At 38.7% G+C, this 23,465-nt stretch overlaps 1 protein-coding gene and 1 long non-coding RNA gene across 5 annotated transcripts; both read left to right on the top strand.

Annotated features, from left to right (window-relative positions):
* Positions 1–320: 320 nt before the first annotated feature.
* On the top strand, positions 321–13,525 carry LOC141364201 (brother of CDO-like). Its single transcript, XM_073868285.1, has 3 exons — positions 321–922; positions 12,829–12,954; positions 13,216–13,525. The coding sequence occupies exons 2-3, from the start codon at positions 12,846–12,848 to the stop codon at positions 13,503–13,505; spliced, it is 399 nt and encodes a 132-aa protein (XP_073724386.1). The 5' UTR covers positions 321–922; positions 12,829–12,845; the 3' UTR covers positions 13,506–13,525.
* A 2,138-nt stretch (positions 13,526–15,663) lies between these two features.
* On the top strand, positions 15,664–20,892 carry LOC141364395 (uncharacterized). Of its 4 annotated transcripts, XR_012370148.1 has the most exons (5): positions 15,664–16,186; positions 16,363–16,501; positions 18,203–18,262; positions 19,790–19,975; positions 20,689–20,892. It is a non-coding gene; the product is annotated as an uncharacterized lncRNA (long non-coding RNA). The 4 variants fall into 4 exon arrangements; XR_012370149.1 differs by lacking the exon at positions 18,203–18,262 and having other exon boundaries at positions 15,674–16,039; positions 20,689–20,889; XR_012370147.1 differs by lacking the exon at positions 18,203–18,262 and having other exon boundaries at positions 15,674–16,175; positions 20,689–20,889.
* Positions 20,893–23,465: the final 2,573 nt, after the last annotated feature.

Here is a 23,465-nt window from a genome sequence, read left to right as displayed (position 1 = left end):
ATGGCATGCAGAAACCAAGCAGGATCAACCACACACATCGCTTTATAGAGACATCGCTTCACAAGTTAACTTTCACCTGTGGAGCCACAGGTGACACACACAAACAAGTAATCTGCTATTTTCCAAAGATAAAAATACAGTTGTAGAGCATTGTGTAAGCAGCACAAAGATTGTGGGTTTGTGTGATCAAAACTATAAGTCACTTTGGATAAAAGTGTCTGCCAAATGCATAAATAAACCAAATGGCTCTGTAATGGTATGATGAGTGATTTTTAGCATCACACAGGGGAACTGTGGTCGCCATAGAGTATGAGGAGTTGCGCACCACAGCTGCGCCTGCGGGACTGTGCCATTCAATAGACGGGGTCAACGTAGACTCTTTGGGGACTGAACGCATAGCAAATCAGGGAGTACAGAAATGGCAACAGGAGGGGGATGGGATTTAATATCCTCCTTGCGCGCATAACTTCACTAACATTTGCGCCAAAGAACCAGTGCGCACAAATTACGCAGGAAAAAAGAAAACGCAAAGTCCTTATCACCGCGAAAGTTGGACACTCAAACTTCAAATCGCATTGCTTTGGGAGAGACAAGCGTAACTGCGCGGAGATTTGGGAAGGAATCTTCATTGTTCAGATCCCTCCTCCTTCTTGGGAAGTGGGAGGACCCGAAAAGCTCCTCGCAAAAGGGAGAATTGTTCCAGGGCTCAGTCATCCAAAAACGTCCTTTCAATGCGAGAAGTTGGGGAGCTGAAGAAAATGTCGGTGCTGCAGTAGTAGTAAATAACTAAAGCGCAGCTGTTAAAGAGAGAAAAGAAGCGGGCGACTTGCATTTCTGTTGGATTAAACGGCGAAACAGTTGAGGAAAAAGTCGAGACTCGGAAAAAGTAGTGGATTCAACTCCAAACTACTGCACGTTTCTGGTAAGTCTCTCTCTCCTCCCCCCAAAACATCATCTCTTGTTTTTGGGAACCCCACTATGCTTTTCTAGATTTACTAAAGTTTCATTCAGGTTTTTGTGTTTGCAATATATTCGTACTTTTTGTGATGATACGGTGTGTAGTAATGCTCGCGCGTTGTGCATCACTGAAAGAAGTTTTTATGTATTCGTTAAGAAATGATGCGGGTGTTAGCTAACTGGCTATTTTGTTTCGTCGATGATACTTGTTGCAACAAATTAGAAGTAAACGTTACATTAGTGCTTTTTATTTTTCGATAATCATATATTTATAATGCTAAAAGTGCGTGTTTTAACAGTATTTCAGTGAAAGAAAGTAAAATACGTTTACACTAGAGTGATGTGCAGCCTTTGGTGTCTCCGATGCTAATCAAAGGCAAATAAAAACTAATTTTTGTATGACCCTCTTGTTTGCTTACATCAATGTATCAGTGAAACAGCGCAAGTAAAGATATTATGAGATTTTAGGGCATCTCTGTGTAAATGAACATTTTTGGCATAGTTTTACAGGCCTCGTTCCGCTATAGTAGTTGACATTACTATGAATCTCAGTGCAAACCAAAGCAAAACAAATGTTGTTGTAATTCACCCTGACATTCTTATAATATGTTGACTTTTGTGTTTTTTATAATAAACAAAGCTTTGACATGTTAAAGCAATTTTATAATAAGAGTTGAACATAAATAAAGGTTCAAAATGTCAAGCTTGTTGTTTACCAAACAAAAGTTTAGCTTTTTTAAGTACAATAAGGTTGCTGTTTAAAAATAGTAAGTTGTTTCCTTTATAAGGTCAAGACGACGAAAGTATATATTTATATATATATATTGAATACTCATCTAGTAAAGCATTTTATAAAACTTTTATGTGGACATGTATCAAATAGAGTAAATATTTGATTTATAAAAAAAAAAACTTTTATCCAAAGTTACTATGACTATGTATGTTACCAGAGACCGAACCTAACATCTCTCAAAATTGTTATACAGTCCATCATCGCAGTATTGTCACAAATTTGTTAGTAATTATAATCAGAATCCTTTAACTCCTGAGCCCAGGTGCTATTTAGTTTTTTGGGTTTTGCACTCGAATGATGAAAACAATCGAGAGGAATGGTGCCTGACCATGCCATTGTTTTAAACTATCTGATTGATTTTTTTGGGAGTCGGATAGCTGCGTTTCAAAGCCAAGAATTCAATCTGTAGAAAAACTGTGGTAGCTCGGTTTTTGCTTAAGATGATTGGTGGCCGGGTGGATCAAAGTCGTTCCATAATTGATTCCAGTCTGATTATCTTGTTGGCTTTCATAGCGCTCTGACCTTATTTGGTTATAATGCTGGGAAGGCCTATTAGCTGTGCACAGATGGATGCACAGATTTTTGGATGACATGCCCTCACGGCTTCACATTCTTTCGGTGTAACAGGTATCCCATTGCTGAGCCCGAGGGGCCTGTGTGGGGATTTGGGAAGGTTGATAACAGAGTATTAGAGGGGTGAGCGCATCAGGTATCAGCGTGACGGAGATGTTGGGAGTGGGACATATGTCTTTAAAATGCTTTTGTTTTGGTCAGCAACTGCATATATAGAAATTTGATCCAAATGAGAGAATGTGGTGGCTTCTTGGTTTTTTGGAAAGACTATGTTTTGTTTAAGGGTGTAACTTTTCTGTTAATTTGGAGGAGAAGACGAAGTAATAAAAAAACACCTCCAGGTTGACTTTCATGTCTGTTACGGCGGGTATGTTCATGCAGCCATAACAGCCTGGAGGAAACAATCTGCGGGTTTGTGCGTGTGTAAGAGATGCTCTCCAATCAGGATTATCTTCTCATAGTGGAATGCACGGCTTGTCAGGCTGCCATTTCTGAACGTATAAAGCCCCGGTTGCTCAGAATTATCCAAAGCTTAAAGTATGGCAGCTGTCGGGAGACAATTTTTAGCCTGCAGTGAGAAATAATTACCTATGAAAGTATAAAGTCTCTCGTGGGTCTGCACCTGGCCGGGGTAATTAACTTTCAGGCCTTTCTCTGTTTCATTACGCACATGATTACACCTGGACATCCAGGTGGCTAGCGGTCCTTCTCGTTTTCATGAACACAAGCAGGATTTTCAACTTGGAGTTACTTTTGTTTAATGAAAATGCATGGCTCGTTTTGGAAAAATACGATTCATTTTAGCTCAAATACCTCATCTTGTGAAAATTATCAGTATTAGATGTGCTAATGTGTGACTCAATCGTTTCACTAGTAGTTGTTGTTGTTTTAATTGTTAGGTCAGTAAAGTGTCAAGCTCTTTTTTTGACCGTAGATGTCTTTGACTTCAAGGAAATGCGCATACGTAGTAGTGTGCTGCTATTTGTCTAAGTTTGTCTGTTGCAAGTCAGTGAGATCATTGATAAACTCCAGACCTTGGTAAGTAAGCAGCGACTGTTTGCAGACAAACAGCTCAGTGTGTAAAGCAGATATTTGTACAAAGATTAAGGGCCGTTTGACAAGCGGCGAGTAATGGAGACACTCTCAGAGTCCATTCACACACACTTGATGATAACTCGCCTTTAGATAGCTGTAGCTCGCGCCGTTACAATCACACACATGCTCTAAAACCTCTACATACACGCTCCAGAGCTCTTATTCATTATTAAAGGGATGTGATTATGTAAAAACATTTAAATGTTGTTTGCATATAGCTATAATGTTACAGAAGATCCATTTAAATGAATAGTTCACCCAAAAAAAGAACCATCTACCCTGATGTCTTATGAAACTTTATAGTACAATTTTAGCTAAATCTTAAGTGAGTAAGATAAATGAGCTATTTTTACTCTTATACATTGAAATAGCTTAAAGTTGTATATGTGAGATCTTCAAAGTGGCATATACATTCTCCCCTGCAGTTTATATTATAAATACATTATAAACTAAGTAGGACATTTTAATTTTGGTATGACATCAGTGTTGGACTTTCGGACATGGGTTACTGTATTGTTGTAGTTCTTCGGGTATGTTTATTATGTGGTTGGTTTTGCTTTTGATGTGTCTACAAACTCTGTGGTCATGGATGTTGCAGGTGTTCATATAGTTGACAAGAGCTACCGTGTCAAAGCCAAACCTATGGCTCTAAAGTCCCAGTCAGTAGACTTTAAGCACCATATGCTGTTTCGAAGACATTTCAGACACTTTTCGACTTTAATTTCTTTGTTTGCTTTGCGGTTGTTTTGTTTTGGGTTTGTTGTGTCTGGGCTGTTAACAACCTTTTACTAGGGATGTGAACACGCGGGATTTATTAACCGATTTAATATATGTCTTATTACTAAAGAATTTCATATTTTGGCTGAGTCTACGCTCAGTGGGTTCCTGTGGAATAATGTGAAGAAATTGCTTTAGATATATAATTGGTTCCATTCACTCTAATGGAAAAGTTGCCAGGTCCCCTGCACTAAACCCCCCCTCCCTCTGTATTTAATCAAACCACTGCTCAGCATGATCTAGGGTGCGTGTTTTATGTGGTTTTACAAGAAAATGTAGTGAATTAATGTTGGTTCTGTATTTTCTACTAAAGTTGAAAAACCTGAACAATGGCGGTGTGTGTTTGGGAGTAAGTGTATTGACAGATTTAGTTTTGAACTGACCTCCATTTGGATGCTGTATATTTTCCACTATAAAAAAAGTTTAAACAACTTTGTTATGAAAATCAGTTCAACCTACTATTTTAAGTTTTGACTTAAAAACAAGTTGAAATTGTTAAGCTTAATTTGTTAAGTTAAAGTAACATAAACATATATGTTGATTTTATATAATTTTTACGGTGTTGTCATCAAATGTGTTCAACTTTTTAAATATTTTAGATTAGTTTTTTCGATTTAAAATGCATATAGGCTATACTTTAATTGAAAGACAATTGTTTTCCTGAACCAGTGGCCCCTTTTCTGTATTATTAATATGTTTGCGGTGATCTAAGCTCATTGAAACCATTTAGCGATTGCTTGACTTTACAATATTTTCCTAATAAGCATCACCGAGGCAGTTTTGTAATGGATTTTTGGTGAACTGGACCTCTCATAATACCTGCCTTGGTGGGGAGCAGCGCACAAACAGAGTTAGTCTAATCCTAACTGACAGTTCCCATCGGACGGCCAAATAGAGGTATGTGGTCATGTGACCCTCCTCCTTAAACTGCCCCAAACTCAATAATTAGCGTGTGCTAGTTACCGCTGCCTTGTTATATATGAATTATGCAAATATCAGTGCGTTTAATTGATTAAAGCCTCTGGTCTTGGCTCGGTTGTTTGCTTGTTAATTCATTGAGTGGGTCTCATTATTGCAGTTTTTGGGCAGGGGTGGATGTTGCTCATTAATACGTTAAAGGAAGGGTGATTGGGGGATTGGCTTGTTAGTGGCGCTTTTGATGTTAAATTTTCCGGCATGGGAAAAACTGATGTCTGTGAAGTCCATTGTAGGAGTCTAGGCAGAACTTATAAAGATTCAGCTTTGCGTACACCTGCTAATCTCTTCTGAGAGCCATGAGAACGTTGTAGGAGTTTTTGATGGGGAAGAGCCTGAAGGTGGAGTGAAGATTAGAGCAGCCAGCAGGTGAACTTTGTTATAGGGTTAGTATTAAATATTCAAGACATGGCCATACAGATTTTTTTTTTGCTGACATGAACCCCATGAACCTTTAGATAATGTTGCATTTAAAGAACTGTAAATGGTTAAATGTTTTGAAGTAAAAATTGGGAGACGTGCTAGATGTTATCACCGTAAACTAGGGCTGCACAATATATAAAAAGTGACTGAATATCACACATGTGCATATCGCAATGGTTTGCAATAAATGTCAGATTTAATTTTAATACTTTATAAAGCAACGTAAGTCAACGTTTATGTCGATGTGAATAATTTAGTATTTGGCACTAGGGCTGGGTTTCGAGCAAATTTCAAGTATCAGTTCGATTCCGATTCTCAAGATCTTGAATCGATTATCATTATTCGATTCGAACCGATCCGATCTTCGACATTTAAGTGTTTTTGAAAAAAGCTTTTTTCCAGCTGTTACCTGAATTACAGGACTGTAGTTATGCAACATATTGATACTATTTGCGTTTCTGGAGTTTTCAAAACAACCGCTTGCTTAACGTTACTGACCGCCATGTTCGTTGTTTTAATGTCCTTCCACCTCGTGCGCATGAGTGAATTCAATGACGCGGCAAGTTTAAGTTATTTATTATTAAATCGGTCCTGTAAGTTACGGATCGATCTTTAGAAATTAATACGAAAATCGATTCAGAATTGGTGAATCGATTTTTTCAACACAGCCCTATTTGGCACGCAGATGTTAGTTGGGATATGCATGTGTGTGCAACGGTGCATGATAACGGTGATTTATTTTTAATTTTTTACAATTTTTGTTTGTTTGTTTCTTAACATATTTTGGTTATATCATTTGTAAAATTATATTTTAATACAATTAAGTTTGATTCTAGAAAGAAATATCATATTGTATATTAAATATAGCATTATTTGGCATGCTATTGCATATCACATTTTTCTTTAATATCTCACAGCCCTGTATCGCACTGTAAACTCTTATATTTTTACTTTTACGTTTTACATTTACACACTGACGCTCTTATTCAAAGTGACTTGCGTCATTTATTTTATCAGTATCTGTGTTTCCTGGGAATCAAACTCACAATCTTTGCATTGCTTACACATTCTTTTTCCAATTGAGCTACAGGAAATTTGCTTTAAACATTTAAATCTACTTTGCAAAAATGGCAAAATGGTTCAAATGATAATTTCTTTAAAATTCAAAGATTTTTTTAGGTACTCATGTATGAAATCACAAGCCAAACACTGCTGACCTGATGAGCTGCGAATCAGCAGAGAAGTACACAGATTAAGAGCCATGATAGTTATATTGCACTTTTATGCATTTGGCGGACGCTTTAATCCAAATGGTATACATTTTTATCAGTCCATGTGTTGCCTGGGTTCGAACCCGTGACCTTTTACGCTGTTAACGCAATGCTTTACCACCTATACAGAAATTGTATTATCTCCATTTTGACTTCTTCCTCCAAATGGCCAGCAAACGTCAAGCATCCACCATCTTCCCCCTTGCTGGTCACTCACCTATTGATATCCACTCTCTAATTCGGACCCCAAGACCCCCACAACAACTCTCGTCCACAGAACCCCCCTTCTCACTAACCCAAAACTCCAGCGCTCACTTGTCCATTGAGCTGCCCCCATCAGCTCTTCCTCTGGCCCTTCTGAGAAGCGTCTCTCCTTTCACAGCGAGCCGTGGGGTTATTGTCCCTGTGTCGGCTCACTGCTTTACAATGACTCTCCACTCTATTAAGATGCGTTCTGCCTGTTACTGTCGCCCAGAGCAACGGCCCTCCCGCAAGGCAGATATGTGCTGCGGCATTGTGGGCCATGGGCCCGCGCAGGCAGTTGAACCCGGCACCCCTCACACTTGACACCGCATGTGTTTATCTAAAGGGGGGGCATTGTGATGTTTGGAGAATCGTGGATTGGTCGGGGGGGTTGAGGGACGTAAATAGGGTAAAGGAAGAGGGCCGATTACATATTCAGCGACTCGAGGCGTCAGAAGGAGCTAAACCACACCTCCTCCCTTCGCTCCTTGGTGCCTCCTCCTCAGAGAAGATAGCAGATGGAATGTGAGCGGTACAAGGGAGGCCCACGGGCGGCCGAGAGCAGTTTTATCCCATTAGTAGGGTTGTCAAAATGAATTTCACACACTGGAGGACAATGGTGACCAGAGTGGCCCTAGAAGAAAAGGCTCCATTTAGTCACAAAGAGGCATTATGAAGTCACTTCAGCATTATGCTTTTTGTCTCTCTCTCTTTCGCTCTTTCTCCTGCAAACGAGTCTAAACGCACATGCCTTTGTAAGCCCTCATCCAGATGCTCAGATCCATGTGATCCAAAGGGGTCACGTACTAAAACAGGCGTATGTTTTTTCACTTACAGTATTTATGCATTTGGCACACTTGTATCCAAAGCGACTTCAAGGTATACGTTTTTAAATCGGACCCTCAACCTTTAATGCTATACTAATACTAATGGAGCTACAGGAACAATCTTTTTAACACTACTACATGTGGTGCAATATAAATAATTGACAGAAATTGATCTAGAAAGTGTTTGTCTCAATGGTGATGACAGGAGCTGGATAGGCCATGTGTGCTTGGGTGTGTGTGCGACTTTTGATGCCTGGGACAGGTGGCTTGACAGCAAAGGAGAGACTTTTGGCCCCTTTATCCGACTTGCATTCCAACAGCTGCTCTGTTGACTGCACACAGACACACGGCACAACTTTTCTGGGTGTAAAGAACTTAATATTGCAGTTGTTAAGACCTGGAAACCGCAGTTGTGTTGGTAGTTATGATAACGGTTGACCACCGATTGGAGACGGGGTAGTGGCTAAAAGCCCAGAGTTTGTAAGCAGAATGTTTGTAGTTTAAGCTCTGTTAGGAATACGATATAAACTATTGTTTATTTTTTTAAACAGCAATTGTGTCTTTAGATATTGTCTGTTGGATTTGGGTCTGCTGTACAATGTAGGATTGATGGTTCTGGTAATACACTCTTTAAAATAAAGGTTCTACACTATGCCATAGATAGAACAACCATTTTTGGGTATGTGGTTACACAAAAAATCAGTGTTACTAAAGTTTCATTGTAGTGGGAAAAAAAGGTTCAAATTGATAAAATATTTTCTTTAAGAACATTGACTGAAAGGATATTTTTGGAACCAAAAATGTTTTTCTACGGCATCGCTGTGAATAGCATTTTTGTAGCACCTTCATTTTATTATTATTATTATTAGTAGTAGTAAAACACATAGTAGCTGTAGTTTTCTTAACAATCCAATTCTACAAAATCATAAAGGTATATTTACACAACAACAATGTACAAAAAAATGAAAACTTTTTGAGCTATTTCAGCAATATGGATGTGACATTTGCAGTCATATCTTGAAATATAAATTCTCAGAAAATGCATTTATTATATTAAACCATTTGTTTATATTTTCCTAAACTCCTGATAATAGAGTTCAAACATCAGAAAATATCAGTCTATTTACAAGTTTTCTATTTTAGATGTGGGAAACGTGCGTTATGGATGTGACAAATAGGACAGATGTTTTTGGGAGACAACATCCTTTTAGGAATTCTGTGAATTAAAATGCACAAGCCAAAAGCAATCATACCCAAATGGAGATGGGATGGCTCTTCAAAGAACCTTTAAAATTTATTTTAGATTTTGTATTCACGTTTATAAGGAAGAAACAGTGTTATGGACATGACAATACAAAGATTTGCACTTTAAGGGACACTCAACTTTTTGTAAAAATATGCTTATTTTCCAGCACCCCTAAAGTTAAACATTTGATTTTTACCATTTTAGAATCCATTTAGCTGATCTTCAGGTCTGGCGCTACCACTTTTAGCATAGCTTAGCATAATCCATTGAATCTGATTAGACCATTAGCATTGCGATTAAATGATATTACGCAGTGCCTGAAAATAGTCCCCAGCTATTGAAAGTAACCAAGGGGACTATTTTCAGGTGCTGTGTAATATCACTACGCCTGCTTCCAGCAGCGAAGTCCTTGGTTATTACGCCAGAATGAGAGTATAGTCCCAGCCATATCTGCCTAAAAAAATGTCAACTTTTAATTTTACTTCGGCCTTGGTATAGATGTAACTACAGAAGAGTTGAGTTTTAAATAGGAAAAATATCAAAACTCTTTTTTTTAAGCACAATGTTATGGTCTAATCAGATTCAATGAATTGCTATGCTAAAAGTGGTACCGCCAGACGCAGAGATCAGCTGAATGGATTCCAAAATGGTAAAAATCAAATGTTTAACTATAGTAAAGCTGGAAAATTTGTCTATTTTCAAAAAATCGCAGTGTCCCTTTAACTGTGACAGATAATAAAAAAAATGCTTTAAAGACTTTGCATAGGTATTTAAACCACCAAATATTGAAATCTGAGTTATAAATATGGTTAAAAACATAACTTCAGAATAAGGTTGACCTTTATCAACTTTTTTTAAAATTGATCCTCTGCGAAAACAACTAAAAATGTTGTAGTGTGCATGCCAGGCTGGTTGTTGGCGCTGTCACACGATGTCTGAACACTATGCGTACACATGCAAGCAACATTTTCATGAATTCGTGACATTGAGACGTTAACTTGCATTTTCAAGCCCCCACAACCCCAGTGTTGTGTAAATGAATAGCCAAAACTATTAAAAAAGTTTCCAGTTTTTAGTTAATAACAGTGTTGTGTAACCGTCTCCGTATTGTTGTTAGTTAGAATCAAGTCGTCGTAGATGTATTTGGTTCGCTTTTTGTGTTATTATCTACCCCAGAGTGCCTGGAATTAACGTCATGGTGTTTGTACTCCACAGACGAGAAACAAATATACCATGTTTGTACTAAACGGAGAAATCGATCATTGTTTTAGCACACTGTAATTAGAAAAGATGACTTCATTACCAACATTCTCTACCCAGTCCAGACTAAATAACATCTCTCCACAGCTTCATACGAACAGCACGACTTGTTTATTTCTGCTGTTGGAACGGAAAAACATTTATTTAGGGCCAACCCCAAAATCAGTAAATGGCACACATTCTTATTCCGTCAGCAGAGTTTGGCTAATAGCTAATGGCTATGTACCTACCAACTCCAGAAAAACAAGTCCAAATCCCAAGATGTAGACTTCATTTATTTTCGCAGAGTCGTTTTTTAACATTTTCTGGAGTTCTGTGCTGCGTTCCCTCCCATGTCCCAATCTTTCTGTGAGGCTTCATTAATCATTACGTACAAATGATGGGAGTGTGTTTTTGTGTGTGTGTGTGTGTGTGTGTGTATGAGAGAGAGAGAGAGAGATTTGCAGTCTGGGAGCAATGGACCACCCTCCTCCTCCTGACGGGAAGTTGTTAGTTTAACCTGACAGGAAAGAATTCGGGAAACTTGGCAGTGCGAGCCGAGGGAGAGAGAAATGTTCCCTTTCCTGCATTAACTGTTAATACACTAACCATAACTCTCTCTCTTGCTCTCTCTCTCTTTCTGTTAATGTCTCTGTAAAGATCGCATTGCACTCAATATTTCCAGAAAACACAAATGATATCACTCCCCCACCCCATTGTTTTTTGTGAGGGGACTTTTTCCCTTTTGAACCCGTGCCTGTATCAGTTACACCTGGCTGAAAGATTTCTTGGGTTTCTATCCGGGCACCCGCTTCATCACGGGTTTGATGGATGTGGGTGCAAACGGATGTGTTTCAGTTTGCTTTAGGTGATGCACTTAGCAGGCTCTGTAAGGAATGGTTGTTTCAGATGTTGCACACTGAATGCAGGCAGTTTTTGCATTTCGTTTACTGTGGGCTGGCAACATCAAATCTGTGGCCTGTGCTCAGAATAGGATCTTTAGTAGATTGTTAGTACATGATTTAAAGGTGCAGTGTGTACGGGTGATTCTCACGAAAACTTGGTTTTAAAAATGTCAAGCATGAAAATGTAAAAATTGCTTAAATTTACTTTTTTTCCCACCAGACATTGAAAAACAAAGTCTGGAGTAAATGGGAACATTAATTTAAAAACTTCTACTTATCATTTAACACTTTTTTTAACATAATTAAAAAAAATTGTCCTAAAAAATCTCATTACCGCAACAGTCAGAAAACATCAACACTGACATATTTTCAAAATGACATGACAAACCTGAAAGAACATAATTTGGAGATTCTGCACATGCATTTAAAATCAAAGTATTATGCTTCTATTAATTAAATTAACATTTAATAAGCATCTGTTGCGGTAATGATCATCAAAATGTCGTGTAAGCATTTTGACAAGACAATATTTCAAATTAACCGTAAAAAAAATGATCATCTTGAAGTAACTGGACCATGTGCTTGGTCACTCAAAATCAAACTTTATTAAAATTCTGTATGTGTGCTTAAACTGTTCTCAAAAAGTGTTGCGGAGGATGAGAATATCAGGCATGGACACATCATTTTCCTAATTTTTCTTCATTATTATTATACATGAATATTCAGTAAATATTTTTTCTGTCATCTAAAGTAGTCTAGCAAAACATTCATTTATTTATTTTTTAAAATTTTTGTGTTAATTTGATTAAATTACAACGTAACGCATGTTCAAACACAGCCGGACACATTGCGGTAATGAGAATTTCAGCAGAAAATGAGATAAAATTTACAATTATAAATTCTTATGTTGAAATCATACATTGTGCAAGGTAGAACACAGTTTTGTGTTAATTCTGATGCTTTTTAATGTTACTATATTACACATTTTAAAGCTAAAATCATTAGTGCCGTGGTGTTTCAATGGTTTCGTGAGAATCACCCGTACATTTTAGCGGTTGTCTAGTGGTAAGATTGCGAATTGCAACCAACTGCTCAGTCCACTGCTCACCCCTCGCTTTTGAAACGCTTAGAGAAGCTACGGTAGCCGCCACCAGAAAAGCATGTCATAGTCGGAGACAACTTTAAGGGATTCTGTAGAAACATGGCGCCACAAAATGGCGACTTCCACGTAAAGTGTATGTAGATAAAAACGTCTCATTCTCGGGTAATAAAACATAATGGTTCATTATACACCCCTGAAAATATAATTTTGTATATTATTTTGCATTTCTGTCAAGAGATCCTTCTAAAAATTACACACTGCACCTTTAAATGTATAAGTCATTCGTATATAAGCTTTCGTTTAACAATTAGAATATTTGGAATAAAATTGTGCTTTATTTAATGTTATTCTAGCCATTTTTTGGATAATAACTTTATTCTTTCATGTTTCCATCTCTCTTAGGGGGTAGTGTATGGAAAATGTCTGGGATATTGGATTGGATTCCTTGGGAAAGAAAGCGGAAGGTTCGAGTTGTCTGCACCCTGGGTGCACTGCTGTGCTGTTTGCAGTGCAGTGTTGCATTAAAAGGTGAGTTTCTGCTGTTTTACTTAAAAAGATCAAATTAGTTTATAACTAGTCCATAAGAGTAAATTGATATCTAACAAAAAATATGATGCAGAGTTGATGTACAACAATACTTTGAGTACACTATACATTTACTGTTGCTGTGACTTATTATGCATGTACATATTATGGGATCAATCCCAATTCTCTACTAAGTAAGCTACATAATTCATACTGTACCTAATGTACTATTTATTCATCATGCATCACACTTTCTGTTTTTAGAAGATGTCCCGGTCTTCACAGATGAGCCTCTTTCTGTGGTACAAAAAGTGGGGGGCAGCGTGACCCTGCGCTGCAGTGCCCTGCCCAACCATGTCAACATAACCTGGCGTCTGAACGGCCGCGAGCTGCCAGCTGGGGGCGACGAGGAGCTCGGAGTGTTGGTGCAACCTGGCTCGCTGTACATCCCTACCCTTTCTAACCTCACCGTGGGCAGATACCAGTGTGTGGCCACCACCAGTGTCGGGTCTAGCGCTAGTATACCGGCCAACGTTACTGCTGCTAGTGAGTAGACCCAAATTTTTTCGGCATAAATGCATGTGGTGTGAACTTTGAAGGTTGTTGTGCTGATGAGTTTATGAGTCTGTAGTGTGCGTGTGGTTGTGTATTGTGGTTGCGTGCCAGGCCGAGCAGTACTGGTGGTGTGTGTGTGTTTGTTCTAAGTTATAAGTGGTGGAGCGCGGGAAGGGGTGTGTAACGTGACCCACCATAATCTCTGTGTGCGTATGGGTGAACCACGGGCCCCATTAGCAAAGGGCCTCCTCCCTGTTCCTCAGTACGTTTTTCTTAATTCAGAGAACAGAAAGGGAGACAGAAAAAGCGAGTTAATTTTGCGAAAAAATATTTGAGGAGAAACCTGAGTGCACTTTTGTGAGTTTGTATATATAGTGGGCTCCAAAAGTCTGTCTTTTCTTTAGCCAGAAGGGTTTTATTTGCCATATTTTTATTATAAAGTATATTTTACGCATAACAGTTTGGTTAAAAGGTTGGGGGGGGGGGGGTGGGGGGGGGGGGGGCGGGGGGGGGGGGGGGGGGGGGGGGGGGGGGGGGGGGGGGGGGGGGGGGGGGGGGGGGGGGGGGGGGGGGGGGGGGGGGGGGGGGGGGGGGGGGGGGTGGGGGGGGGGGGGGGGGGGGGGGGGGGGGGGGGGGGGGGGGGGGGGGTGGGGGGGGGGGGGGGGGGGGGGGGGGGGGGGGGGGGGGGGGGGGGGGGGGGGGGGGGGGGGGGGGGGGGGGGGGGGGGGTGGGGGGGGGGGGGGGTGGGGGGGGGGGGGGGGGGGTGGGGGGGGGGGGGGGGGGGGGGGGGGGGGGGGGGGGGGGGGGGGGGGGGGGGGGGGGGGGGGGGGGGGGGGGGGGGGGGGGGGGGGGGGGGTGGGGGGGGGGGGGGGGGGGGGGGGGGGGGGGTGGGGGGGGGGGGGGGGGGGGGGGGGGGGGGGGGGGGGGGGGGGGGGGTGGGGGGGGGGGGGGGTGGGGGGGGGGGGGGGTGGGGGGACATGTTACGCACTGGTGTGGATAAACCAGCCAGTTTAATAGAGTTATTAAATGCCTCAAACCTTTCCCGCCCTGTAACGTTACGTTAAAGTGGCCCTTATACGGATTACGTTCATTTCAGTCAGACCTTTTCCTAAAAACCACTCAAAACCGTTAACGTTGTTCTATTGGAGTGGTTGAATAATTGTATTTATTAATTGTTTCAGTTATATCTGTTCTTAAATTCGTATTTCTAACAATTAAAACCAGGAATGACAAGCTATAAGTTACTTACCAAGATTTTGACGATCAAACTGACAGAAAAACTAACTTAAAGCCGACTATTAAACCAAAAACATACTATTACAACGTGAAAAGGAACGTAATGTGTACAAATTTTATTATTTACAGGTTATTAATAATGTTATTTGCGACAAAAAAGTTGAGGGAACTCGAGCAAATAACGGTCTTCTGGTAAATATTGTGGTCACGTGATGGCCTCGCGACATATAAGTCGTTTCCGGTGTTGTGTCGAAGTCTGTTCCCCCTGTGTTCCCCCTATTTGTCCCTTCAGTGTAGTGTTTTTATGGCGTTTTTATCACGTTATAGGTTTTATTATTTATATATTTAAAGTTTTAATGGCTACTGAGATGTATATGTGTGCATTTCTGTAATGTATCTGTATTGTTCTTAATTGTAAGTCAATTATTTTTACAGTATGAATCATATTATACGTGTAATATTTATTTAATTATGTATGCAAACATTACATTTTTAAAACAACCAGTAAAGGACAAAAAAAGAAAAAGACAAGATTTATTTTAAAAGAAATACCCTAATAGAAAACTGTCAAATGTATGAAATATTTAATAAATTGTATTATAAAATACATGATATTATGCCTTTTTAGTATAACCAATTCAAATCTTTAATCTTTCTAAATGTAACGTGATGAAAACGCTATAAAAGCACTACACTAAAGGGAAACATAGGGGGAACTGAGTTCGACACAACACCGGTCGTTTCTCAAACGCACAGCTGCGTTCTTTTAAAAATATTTTTAATATATTTTTTTAAATAATAAGAAATACAAGTTCAGTCAGGGGGTACATTATACATATATAAAATAAAAATAAATAAGGCTGCGTCCATTTTTTTTTTTTTTTTAATAAGGCTGCGTCCTAGAATGCTGCATGTCTCGGCTGCCACGTCATCAAGCATCGTTGAAGGACATCTCAATCTGCTTGTTTGTTTTCTCTTTTGTTGTTTTAATTAAATTACAAAAGGTTTAACTGTCCATGTTGTAAAGACTGTTGATACATGACTTTTATTCACTGTACTACAGTATTGGATTTTTTTTTTGGTGATGCATTGCTAATTTTCAACTTCTCTCTTTAAAGTTTTCATGCCATGACCACTGGGGCGGAAACCATTATGACATTGCCTTGGACATCAAACTAAACCATCTCATTCTGGCTTTTGAGGTGGATTCTAACCTCGAAATCTCAGAAGGACAGGTCTAAGATGGACGCAGCCTCCATAGGATGCAACCTTGCATTTGAGAAACACCCATAGAACGGTCAACTTACCCCATACTCTAACCTGAATGCAGGGATCATAAAACTTTATCTTTTACCTTAATTGTTAGATGGGTGTTGATACCAAACTTTTTTTCTCGTCTACCCAGAAGAAAGTCATGGTGTTCTGCTGCTAAGGTTGTCATAAAGTATGCTTTTTTCCATTTGTTGCATTAGGCCATAATATCAAAAGACATAAATTCTGAAAGAAATAAGATAATTTTCAAAGCATTAACATGAATATAAAAGCATTAAGTCATTAATGACCATCTTTTATTGTTGTTTATTTACAGTGTCTTTTATTCTGCTTACCTGACTCATGCAGAATTCTGGCTTGATGTTTGGTCCACCTGTTAGCTGGCTCTGGTGCTTGGTAGTCTTCTCAAACCTCTGAATCAAGACCACCATGAGAGGCCTTCTGAAGACCATCATTACGCTTCAGATCCAGTTGTCTTTACTTTGAGGTAAATCTTTTTTAACTGCAGCATTGAGCGTTATGTGCGTCGTTAATGGCACTGAACGCCTTGCATTTTTGCCCCCTACTGCAACATGCGTTTTTGAAGGAGCGCTAAGGGCAGAAAAGTACCCGACGTCATTTGTGTCTTTCCATTGTCCAATTGAATATGGGGAGAGGCAGGCCTTCCGTTGTAGGACCGATGTTTACAGTTATTAACAAACATACTTCAGTTACTTACTGTCTCCTGTGTGTTTATGCACCTCTCACCTTCGATCAAAGTCAGTGCAAGAGTCCTCTTTTTAAAGTTTCTGCTTATATGACAGTTAAAGGAGCATTTCACCCATAAAAACATTAATCATTATTGAAAGTGTGTTATATTTGTAGTTGATATGTAAGATACATTTCGAATTTGGTGCCTATTTGACCAAGAAAAGGGGTGTTTGTAGTCTCACTCCTTCAACAAAGATTTAGCACTTCCTTCTTTCAATGATGCAATATGATGATTTTTACATCATTGAAAGAAGGAAGTGCAACACTGAAATCTGTATTTCTCCTGTCTCAGCAGCAACTGAGGAAATAATGCACGACCATTCAAAAACATGACTGGATCTCTAACTATACAAAGATTAATGCAAATGGGTGAAGTGTCCCTTTAAGAGCAAAAGAGCGCTCACGCTTAGATATTTGATTGACAGGACAGCTGCCTCGGTGGTTGCCTAACAATATAAAAAGCTGCGCTGCACTGCACTGTTTTTTATAAAGTGACCAAATAAAGGTGCACCTTGTGTTTCCACGTCTTTAAAACGCATTTGGTGTGATTGGCCCCCAACAAGGGTTTTTTCTGCCACTTTTTATTTTTTTTCAGCTTTTGCCTTGATGTTGTATTTTACATTGGTAAATGCCTATGGACATTGGCTACTAGCGTTCTGCACGTGTAAATGCACATCGATGCGAACAACAACGCAAACGTGTAAATGAAAAGTGCCGCATAGCCTACTTGTGTAGAGGCATTGGGGTAGGTCTGACAAAATCAGCCTTAATGACAACTGCATCAGTCTTCAATGTTGGTCTGACTTTTACACAGATAAACACTCACTTTGTCTATCCAGACCTCAATGTTAGAGTTCAGACAGATTCAGATAGTTGGTTTTGTTCATTTTCTAAGTGTTTTGTTGATATTTTAGTTAGGGATGCACCGATATGGAAATTTTGGCCGGTACCGATAACCGATAACTCTTTATAGTTAGGGGCCGATAACCGATATATATATAGGCCGATAAATATTCCTATTAATTTCACAATTAAAATCTCCCAGACTGTGGACATCTTGTCTTTGCGCTAGACTAGCATACTCTTCTTAAGCCCGCAACATGTGTCATCTTCGTGCTATGTCACAGAAAGCACCAATCAAAACTCCACATGGCCAGCAATGAGCAAGTGAAGTGGTTCAACAAACCAAAATAATCCATCATTTATCGGCTTTCATTTATCTGCCTAATTTTGCTATCAGACCGATAACCGATAATATTAAAAATAAGCAGTTATCGGCCGATAACGATATGTCGGCCGATATATCGTGCATCCCTAATTTTAGTCCTAATTGATTATGACAGATTTGTTACAGCCTTATCCGTCAAAATGAAAAAGTTTAATTCAACCTCTGTTGTAAAGCAGATTTTTAACTAGTCTTCTTCAATTGTGTCACTAGCCTACCACAATCCCTGTGCACCAGGTATGGAAAGTGCAGACCAAACTTCTACCTCCACCTGTGAGTCTCTTCCCATATTTAGTAAAGTAATGAATGCGGTCTTACTAATGAAAGGTTTTTTAGGGTACATTATTTTAATTACCAAATGATTTCTCGGATGAATTGGATAAAAAGACAATATTTTATTTTTCATTTATGAAAACTGGTTGTTGCTGCATGAACTCAAGCACATTTATTTCAAACACATCAACGCAACGTCATTGCTAAAAACCAATGCAGCTATTTTGGATAAAAGATAATGCGCCTCAGGTCACACAAATCAAGTTGTCATACACAGTGTGTACAGTCAGTCATTCAAATTGGATATACACAAAAATCAGATTTAAACTGACAGTGTAAACATAGTCTATGAGATAAAACAAAAATGTTTAAATGTAAGCCTTGCTAAATACCTTATTACCCATAGTTTATCCTCTTTATACTATGGTCACTTGCTTTTGTTTATTTTGCAGTACAAAATAGGACAGGGCAGATAAGAAAAGAACATTTATTTTTATTAATTATTTTATCTAGGGGTCAATAGATCTAGTTCAATTAACACCCTCACCATGTTCTCCCAGCTTTAGGTGCTTAGACCTGTTTTCTTAATCAAACAATACAAGGGCAGATGTTTCGGCGTTATTGCCTTCATGGCATGAAAGATTAAAATCTGCATTTAAACCCAAAGGGGATATGATCTTTAAATAAAATTGCATTGTCATTTTCTTGATTACAACCATAATACTGAACAACTTTAAAGGTCCCGTTTTTCCTGTGTTTTTTGAAGATTTGATTGTGTTTACAGTGCGCAATATAACATGTGTACATGTTTCACATGCGGTATTTTTCACACAATCTACATATCTATATAGTCCTTTCACTGTCCTAAAAACGGACTGATGTATTCTTTGTCCTATGAAGTCCCTCCTTCAGAAATACGTAACGAGTTCTGATCGTGTAGCTTGTTTAGTGTGTTGTGATTCAATAGCAGCTTATCTTAGCCAGGACGGAGTTTAGTCAAACACACTTGCTTTGACGTCATTCAACCGGGAAGTAGAGGGCTGTAGTACAAACCGGCCGTTCGCTGTATTGGAAGGGGGATTCTGTTAAAGAAAATACATTGCCTGGCTGGCAGTGAACTTTGAGCTTTATCATTTATAGGTATTATTTATGCTATTACAGCAACATTACACACTAACTAAAGTTAGAAAAATGGGATCAGGAAAAACGTGACCTTTAATGTTTAAGTATTGAGAAAGAAATGAATTCTTACTGTGGTGGAGATATTAAAAACTCTTAAAAAAAAGGGGCATTTTGGGTGTTTTATTTAAAGACCATGTCCCCTTTTAGCCTGACTACATCAGACTTTGTACTTCCGCTCAAGCAAAGTAGCAGAGAATGGTATTACCAGGCTAGTCCCCTTTGGGTTTAAATGAAGATTTTGAACTGTCATGTTTTTAATATTTTGGTTTTTCTTTGGGTGCAATTTATATAAATGAAATACTTTGTCTGATGTGATGATGGTCTCATTGTGTTCTTTTGTTACAGATAGAACTGAACTGGAGTCTATGAACTAATGCTGTGTTCGAGACAACTTGGATGTTGGATATTATTGACCTTAAACCCGTAAGAAGTCAGGAACAGGAAACAAAGTGGAGTATCCGACCTCTCAACTTGGACCAGATCGATCAACACCGACCTCAACGAGATGCGTCATTTGACATTGCAGACAAGGTGGTGGCTAGCCTTTCACAGCCTTACATGAACTGCAAACAAACTTTAAAGAGCACGTAATATAGATGAACATGAATGTTAAATTATCCAGTAACCATTTTCTGCCATAATTGGCACAAGAGCACAAACTTCTCCTGGCGTCTCATTATGTGGTAAACACGCAAATGTGATACGTGATTGACTGGAATGCATTGAGGTCGGAGGTAGGATATTTAATGACATAACATCAGAAATCAGAGTTGTCTGTAACACTGCACAATATTTCACCTAATTGTTAGCACCTGATTATCATGTTTTTAACACAACCATTGATTGGTCACACGGATGAAGGCAGCAAGCAGAGACATGTGTCCTTTGTATCTCTCTCAAAAAAATTAATCTATATTTAATGTTAAAAAACACTTACAGTAGACTGTGTTAGATAACTGTGCTCTTGGAAGTCAGCTTAAGTGAACAAATGGTAATGTTAATGAAAAGTTCATTTTTGTCACTGTTGCAAACTAACCACCACACAGAATATGAAGAATAGCCAGAACTGTGGTAATAAGCTAGCCCTAAAATGTTGGGAGAATCTTGATGTATTGGTAACAGGTGTGTAGTATCTGTTATATATTGACGGTTGACAGGTTTGTTTGCATGTAATGGCATTATTAATTTAGTGTTGATAGTCCAATGTTGATTTGGGAGAAATATTTAATTTCTTTTCTTTTTAGATCCTTTCTCTTTTTAATGCAGCACTTAAGGATGAACCACCCTGATCTACTAAGATGCACAGATTCAACTCTGGCCCAGCATCATCCCCATACCTCATCTGCCATCAGTTCAATTTAATGTCTGTCAATTGCAAATGGTATTTATTTCAGTTATATTACAACTTAATATTAGGGGAATGGTCTGCCCTTTTGCCATATTAAACTATGTTATTACCTCAACCTAGATGAATTAATACATTAATACATTTTTTCAATGCGTGCACCATACAGCGCGTTGTGAATGTGTTAGCATTTAGCCTAGCCCCATTCATTCCTATGGTACCAAAAAAGTTTTATTTTGTGGCACCATACTTACTGGTATAACTCCTCATGTAACAGTCTTAAAATAGGGAAAACACGAAAGTGTTTGGTGGCTTCCCTGTTTGGTACCTTAGGAATGAATGGGGCTAGGCTAAATGCTAACACATTCACGACGCGCTGTACAGTGCACAATAGATATGTATTAATTCGTCTAAGTTGAGGTAATAACATAGTTTAATATGGCAAAAGGGTAGACTATTCCTTTAACTTTAACTGAGACTAGTATTGTGTAAAGCTGGGGTTTCCAAACTTCTCATTTCAAAACCTATTAGACAACTGTAATCTATTCTAGACCCACTAAAATATTTTTAAATATACATTTTTTAATGGGGTAAAACACATTTGTTCTCTTTCAGTGGAGTCATTTTATTTTCATAATATTTCATAATGTAAAGTAAATATAAGTTTATTTGCAATACCAAATATTTTATGGTATATTCTTTCAAAACCATTGTCATTGTTAATTATTAATTTGGCCAAACTGTTGTTGCATCATTACGGTGTGCAACACACCTTAACCTACTGTGTGACGGACAAGTAGGTCCTCCTGACACACAATTTAAAATCCCCTGGTGTACCGAATGTTGTATTGTAATTAAAGTTGCATCTAAGTCTTGTGTAACAGTGTCCATTATTTGTGATTATATTCATAGTGTCACATGGTACTTTCAGCACTTACTACATCACAGTGTTTTTAATGCTTTCATTTTTAGGGTTATTATAAATTCATTCATTTTTAAAGGATTACTTCTTTATGTAGAACATGCAAAGTCTAAAATGTAAAGTGTCATGATCAGCTCTGGGTCTTGTGCAGTGATTAAATGAGCAGGTAGTAAATGTCATAGCTTTAAGTTCTGGATGTAATGAACATTCAGCACATAGGTTTCATAAATTGAATTTGGTAAACAAACTTGTCGAAACAATTCATTCTGTGATGCTGGAAATACCTGGTCAAATGAATACATGTATAATGTGTTTTAACATTGTATAAGGTTTCTTCATCTATATAGATATATGTTAAAGAACGGTGCAGAGACTGCTGTCCATTATTGGTTACAGTGTATTTGTTAAAATGTTGCCAGTAAGATTATTTCTGTGTACAAGGTACTTTGAGTACCTTTATGTGTCTTATTCTGCACTTAAAACATGAACGCAATTTATATGCAGGCGTCTCGTCAGAACTGCAAAAGAAACTGCAAGTGAAACTGGACTAAACGCAAATAAGGGTATGATTTCATGTTATATTACACGTGATATGAGGTAGGGTATATAATAATTATATTTTATGAATGCAAATTAAATGCAAAACTCTTAAAAAAAACTGGCTAATTATATGCAGCTGAGGGTTTTTTTTTTCAATCTTTTTGTTTGTGTTCAATACAATTACACAAGAAATGAGTGTAAACAATGAAGTGAGTTGAGCATTTCGGTCAGCTGATTCGTCTGCGTTTGCTCGGATTCAAGATCTCCAGAAGATGTATGCAGCTCGTAAAAATTTCGAATGTTTCAAGACATCGCCAAGACGTCTTGCAGAGATATTGCAGACGTCTTACTTTTCAATGTTCGCGGCCGATCTACAGAAGATGAAGCGATATTTAGCAGACGTCTCCGCGACGTACGTGTGCTATCTGGGTTATAACTGAATGTGTCTGCAGACTGAATTTAGCGTAGCTGAACGCGCGTCACGTCACAGAGCCGCAGGTGTCAGATTTCATTTATTCCTGTCAGAGTGTGCGAGGCAAGCTGACTGACCAGACGAAGGCAGAAGCCGCGTGGTTACTCGTTTTTGTTATAATATACATATATGATGTTTAATATAACAGAGATCGTTTTGTTCTTGTGTTTTTCATCAAGAAAAATAATAAACCCATCATTCAAGCAGTGCTTTATGGAGAAGTAGCCGGTTGCTCTGCTTGGGACTGGCGGGTTTTGTGCGAATTACCTGGGCACATTGACTTAAGCACTTAATTAAACCAGCTGTTGAACTCGCATTGCACGCAAATTCATACGCGATTTAACGCAGCGTAAGCAAGCACTGCATTTAAACAGTTGCGTAATTCAAAAGTGAAATGTGCACGTCTGCATGCGCATTTATAATCCACTCCCACACGGTGAAAACGGTATTACCGCTTTTGTGACGCGCCCATTAACCGGTGGCAAATTTCTGTCACCGAGGCAACCCTAATTGCAAATGGTATTATTAGAGAGTATAGGCCTACTGTACATTGTATAAAGAAACAGGGTCATTTTTCAATTGGGGTGGGGTGGGCAAATGAGAGGCAAACTTTGTAAAAAGCTTGTTTGTTTTCTTTTTAAAAATATATTGTTATGCATTTAAAATTAGTTTAATATGCCATTAAAATTGAAGCTTAATAACATTTTTAATTTTAAATAATTTTAATCAAACACTGGTGAAA

Source organism: Misgurnus anguillicaudatus, chromosome 6, assembly GCF_027580225.2.
Source record: "Misgurnus anguillicaudatus chromosome 6, ASM2758022v2, whole genome shotgun sequence".
Taxonomy (NCBI): domain Eukaryota; kingdom Metazoa; phylum Chordata; class Actinopteri; order Cypriniformes; family Cobitidae; genus Misgurnus; species Misgurnus anguillicaudatus.
The sequence above is the reverse complement of the archived record's forward strand: the minus strand, read 5'-3'. Positions and strand labels throughout refer to the sequence as shown.

Excerpts from the sequence above, each read along its gene's own strand:
- LOC141364201 (XM_073868285.1), top strand. The coding sequence starts at position 12,846 with ATGTCTGGGATATTGGATTGGATTCCTTGGGAAAGAAAGCGGAAGGTT. Across the intron at positions 12,955-13,215 it reads GTGCAGTGTTGCATTAAAAG|AAGATGTCCCGGTCTTCACA; the intron begins GTGAGTTTCTGC and ends TTCTGTTTTTAG.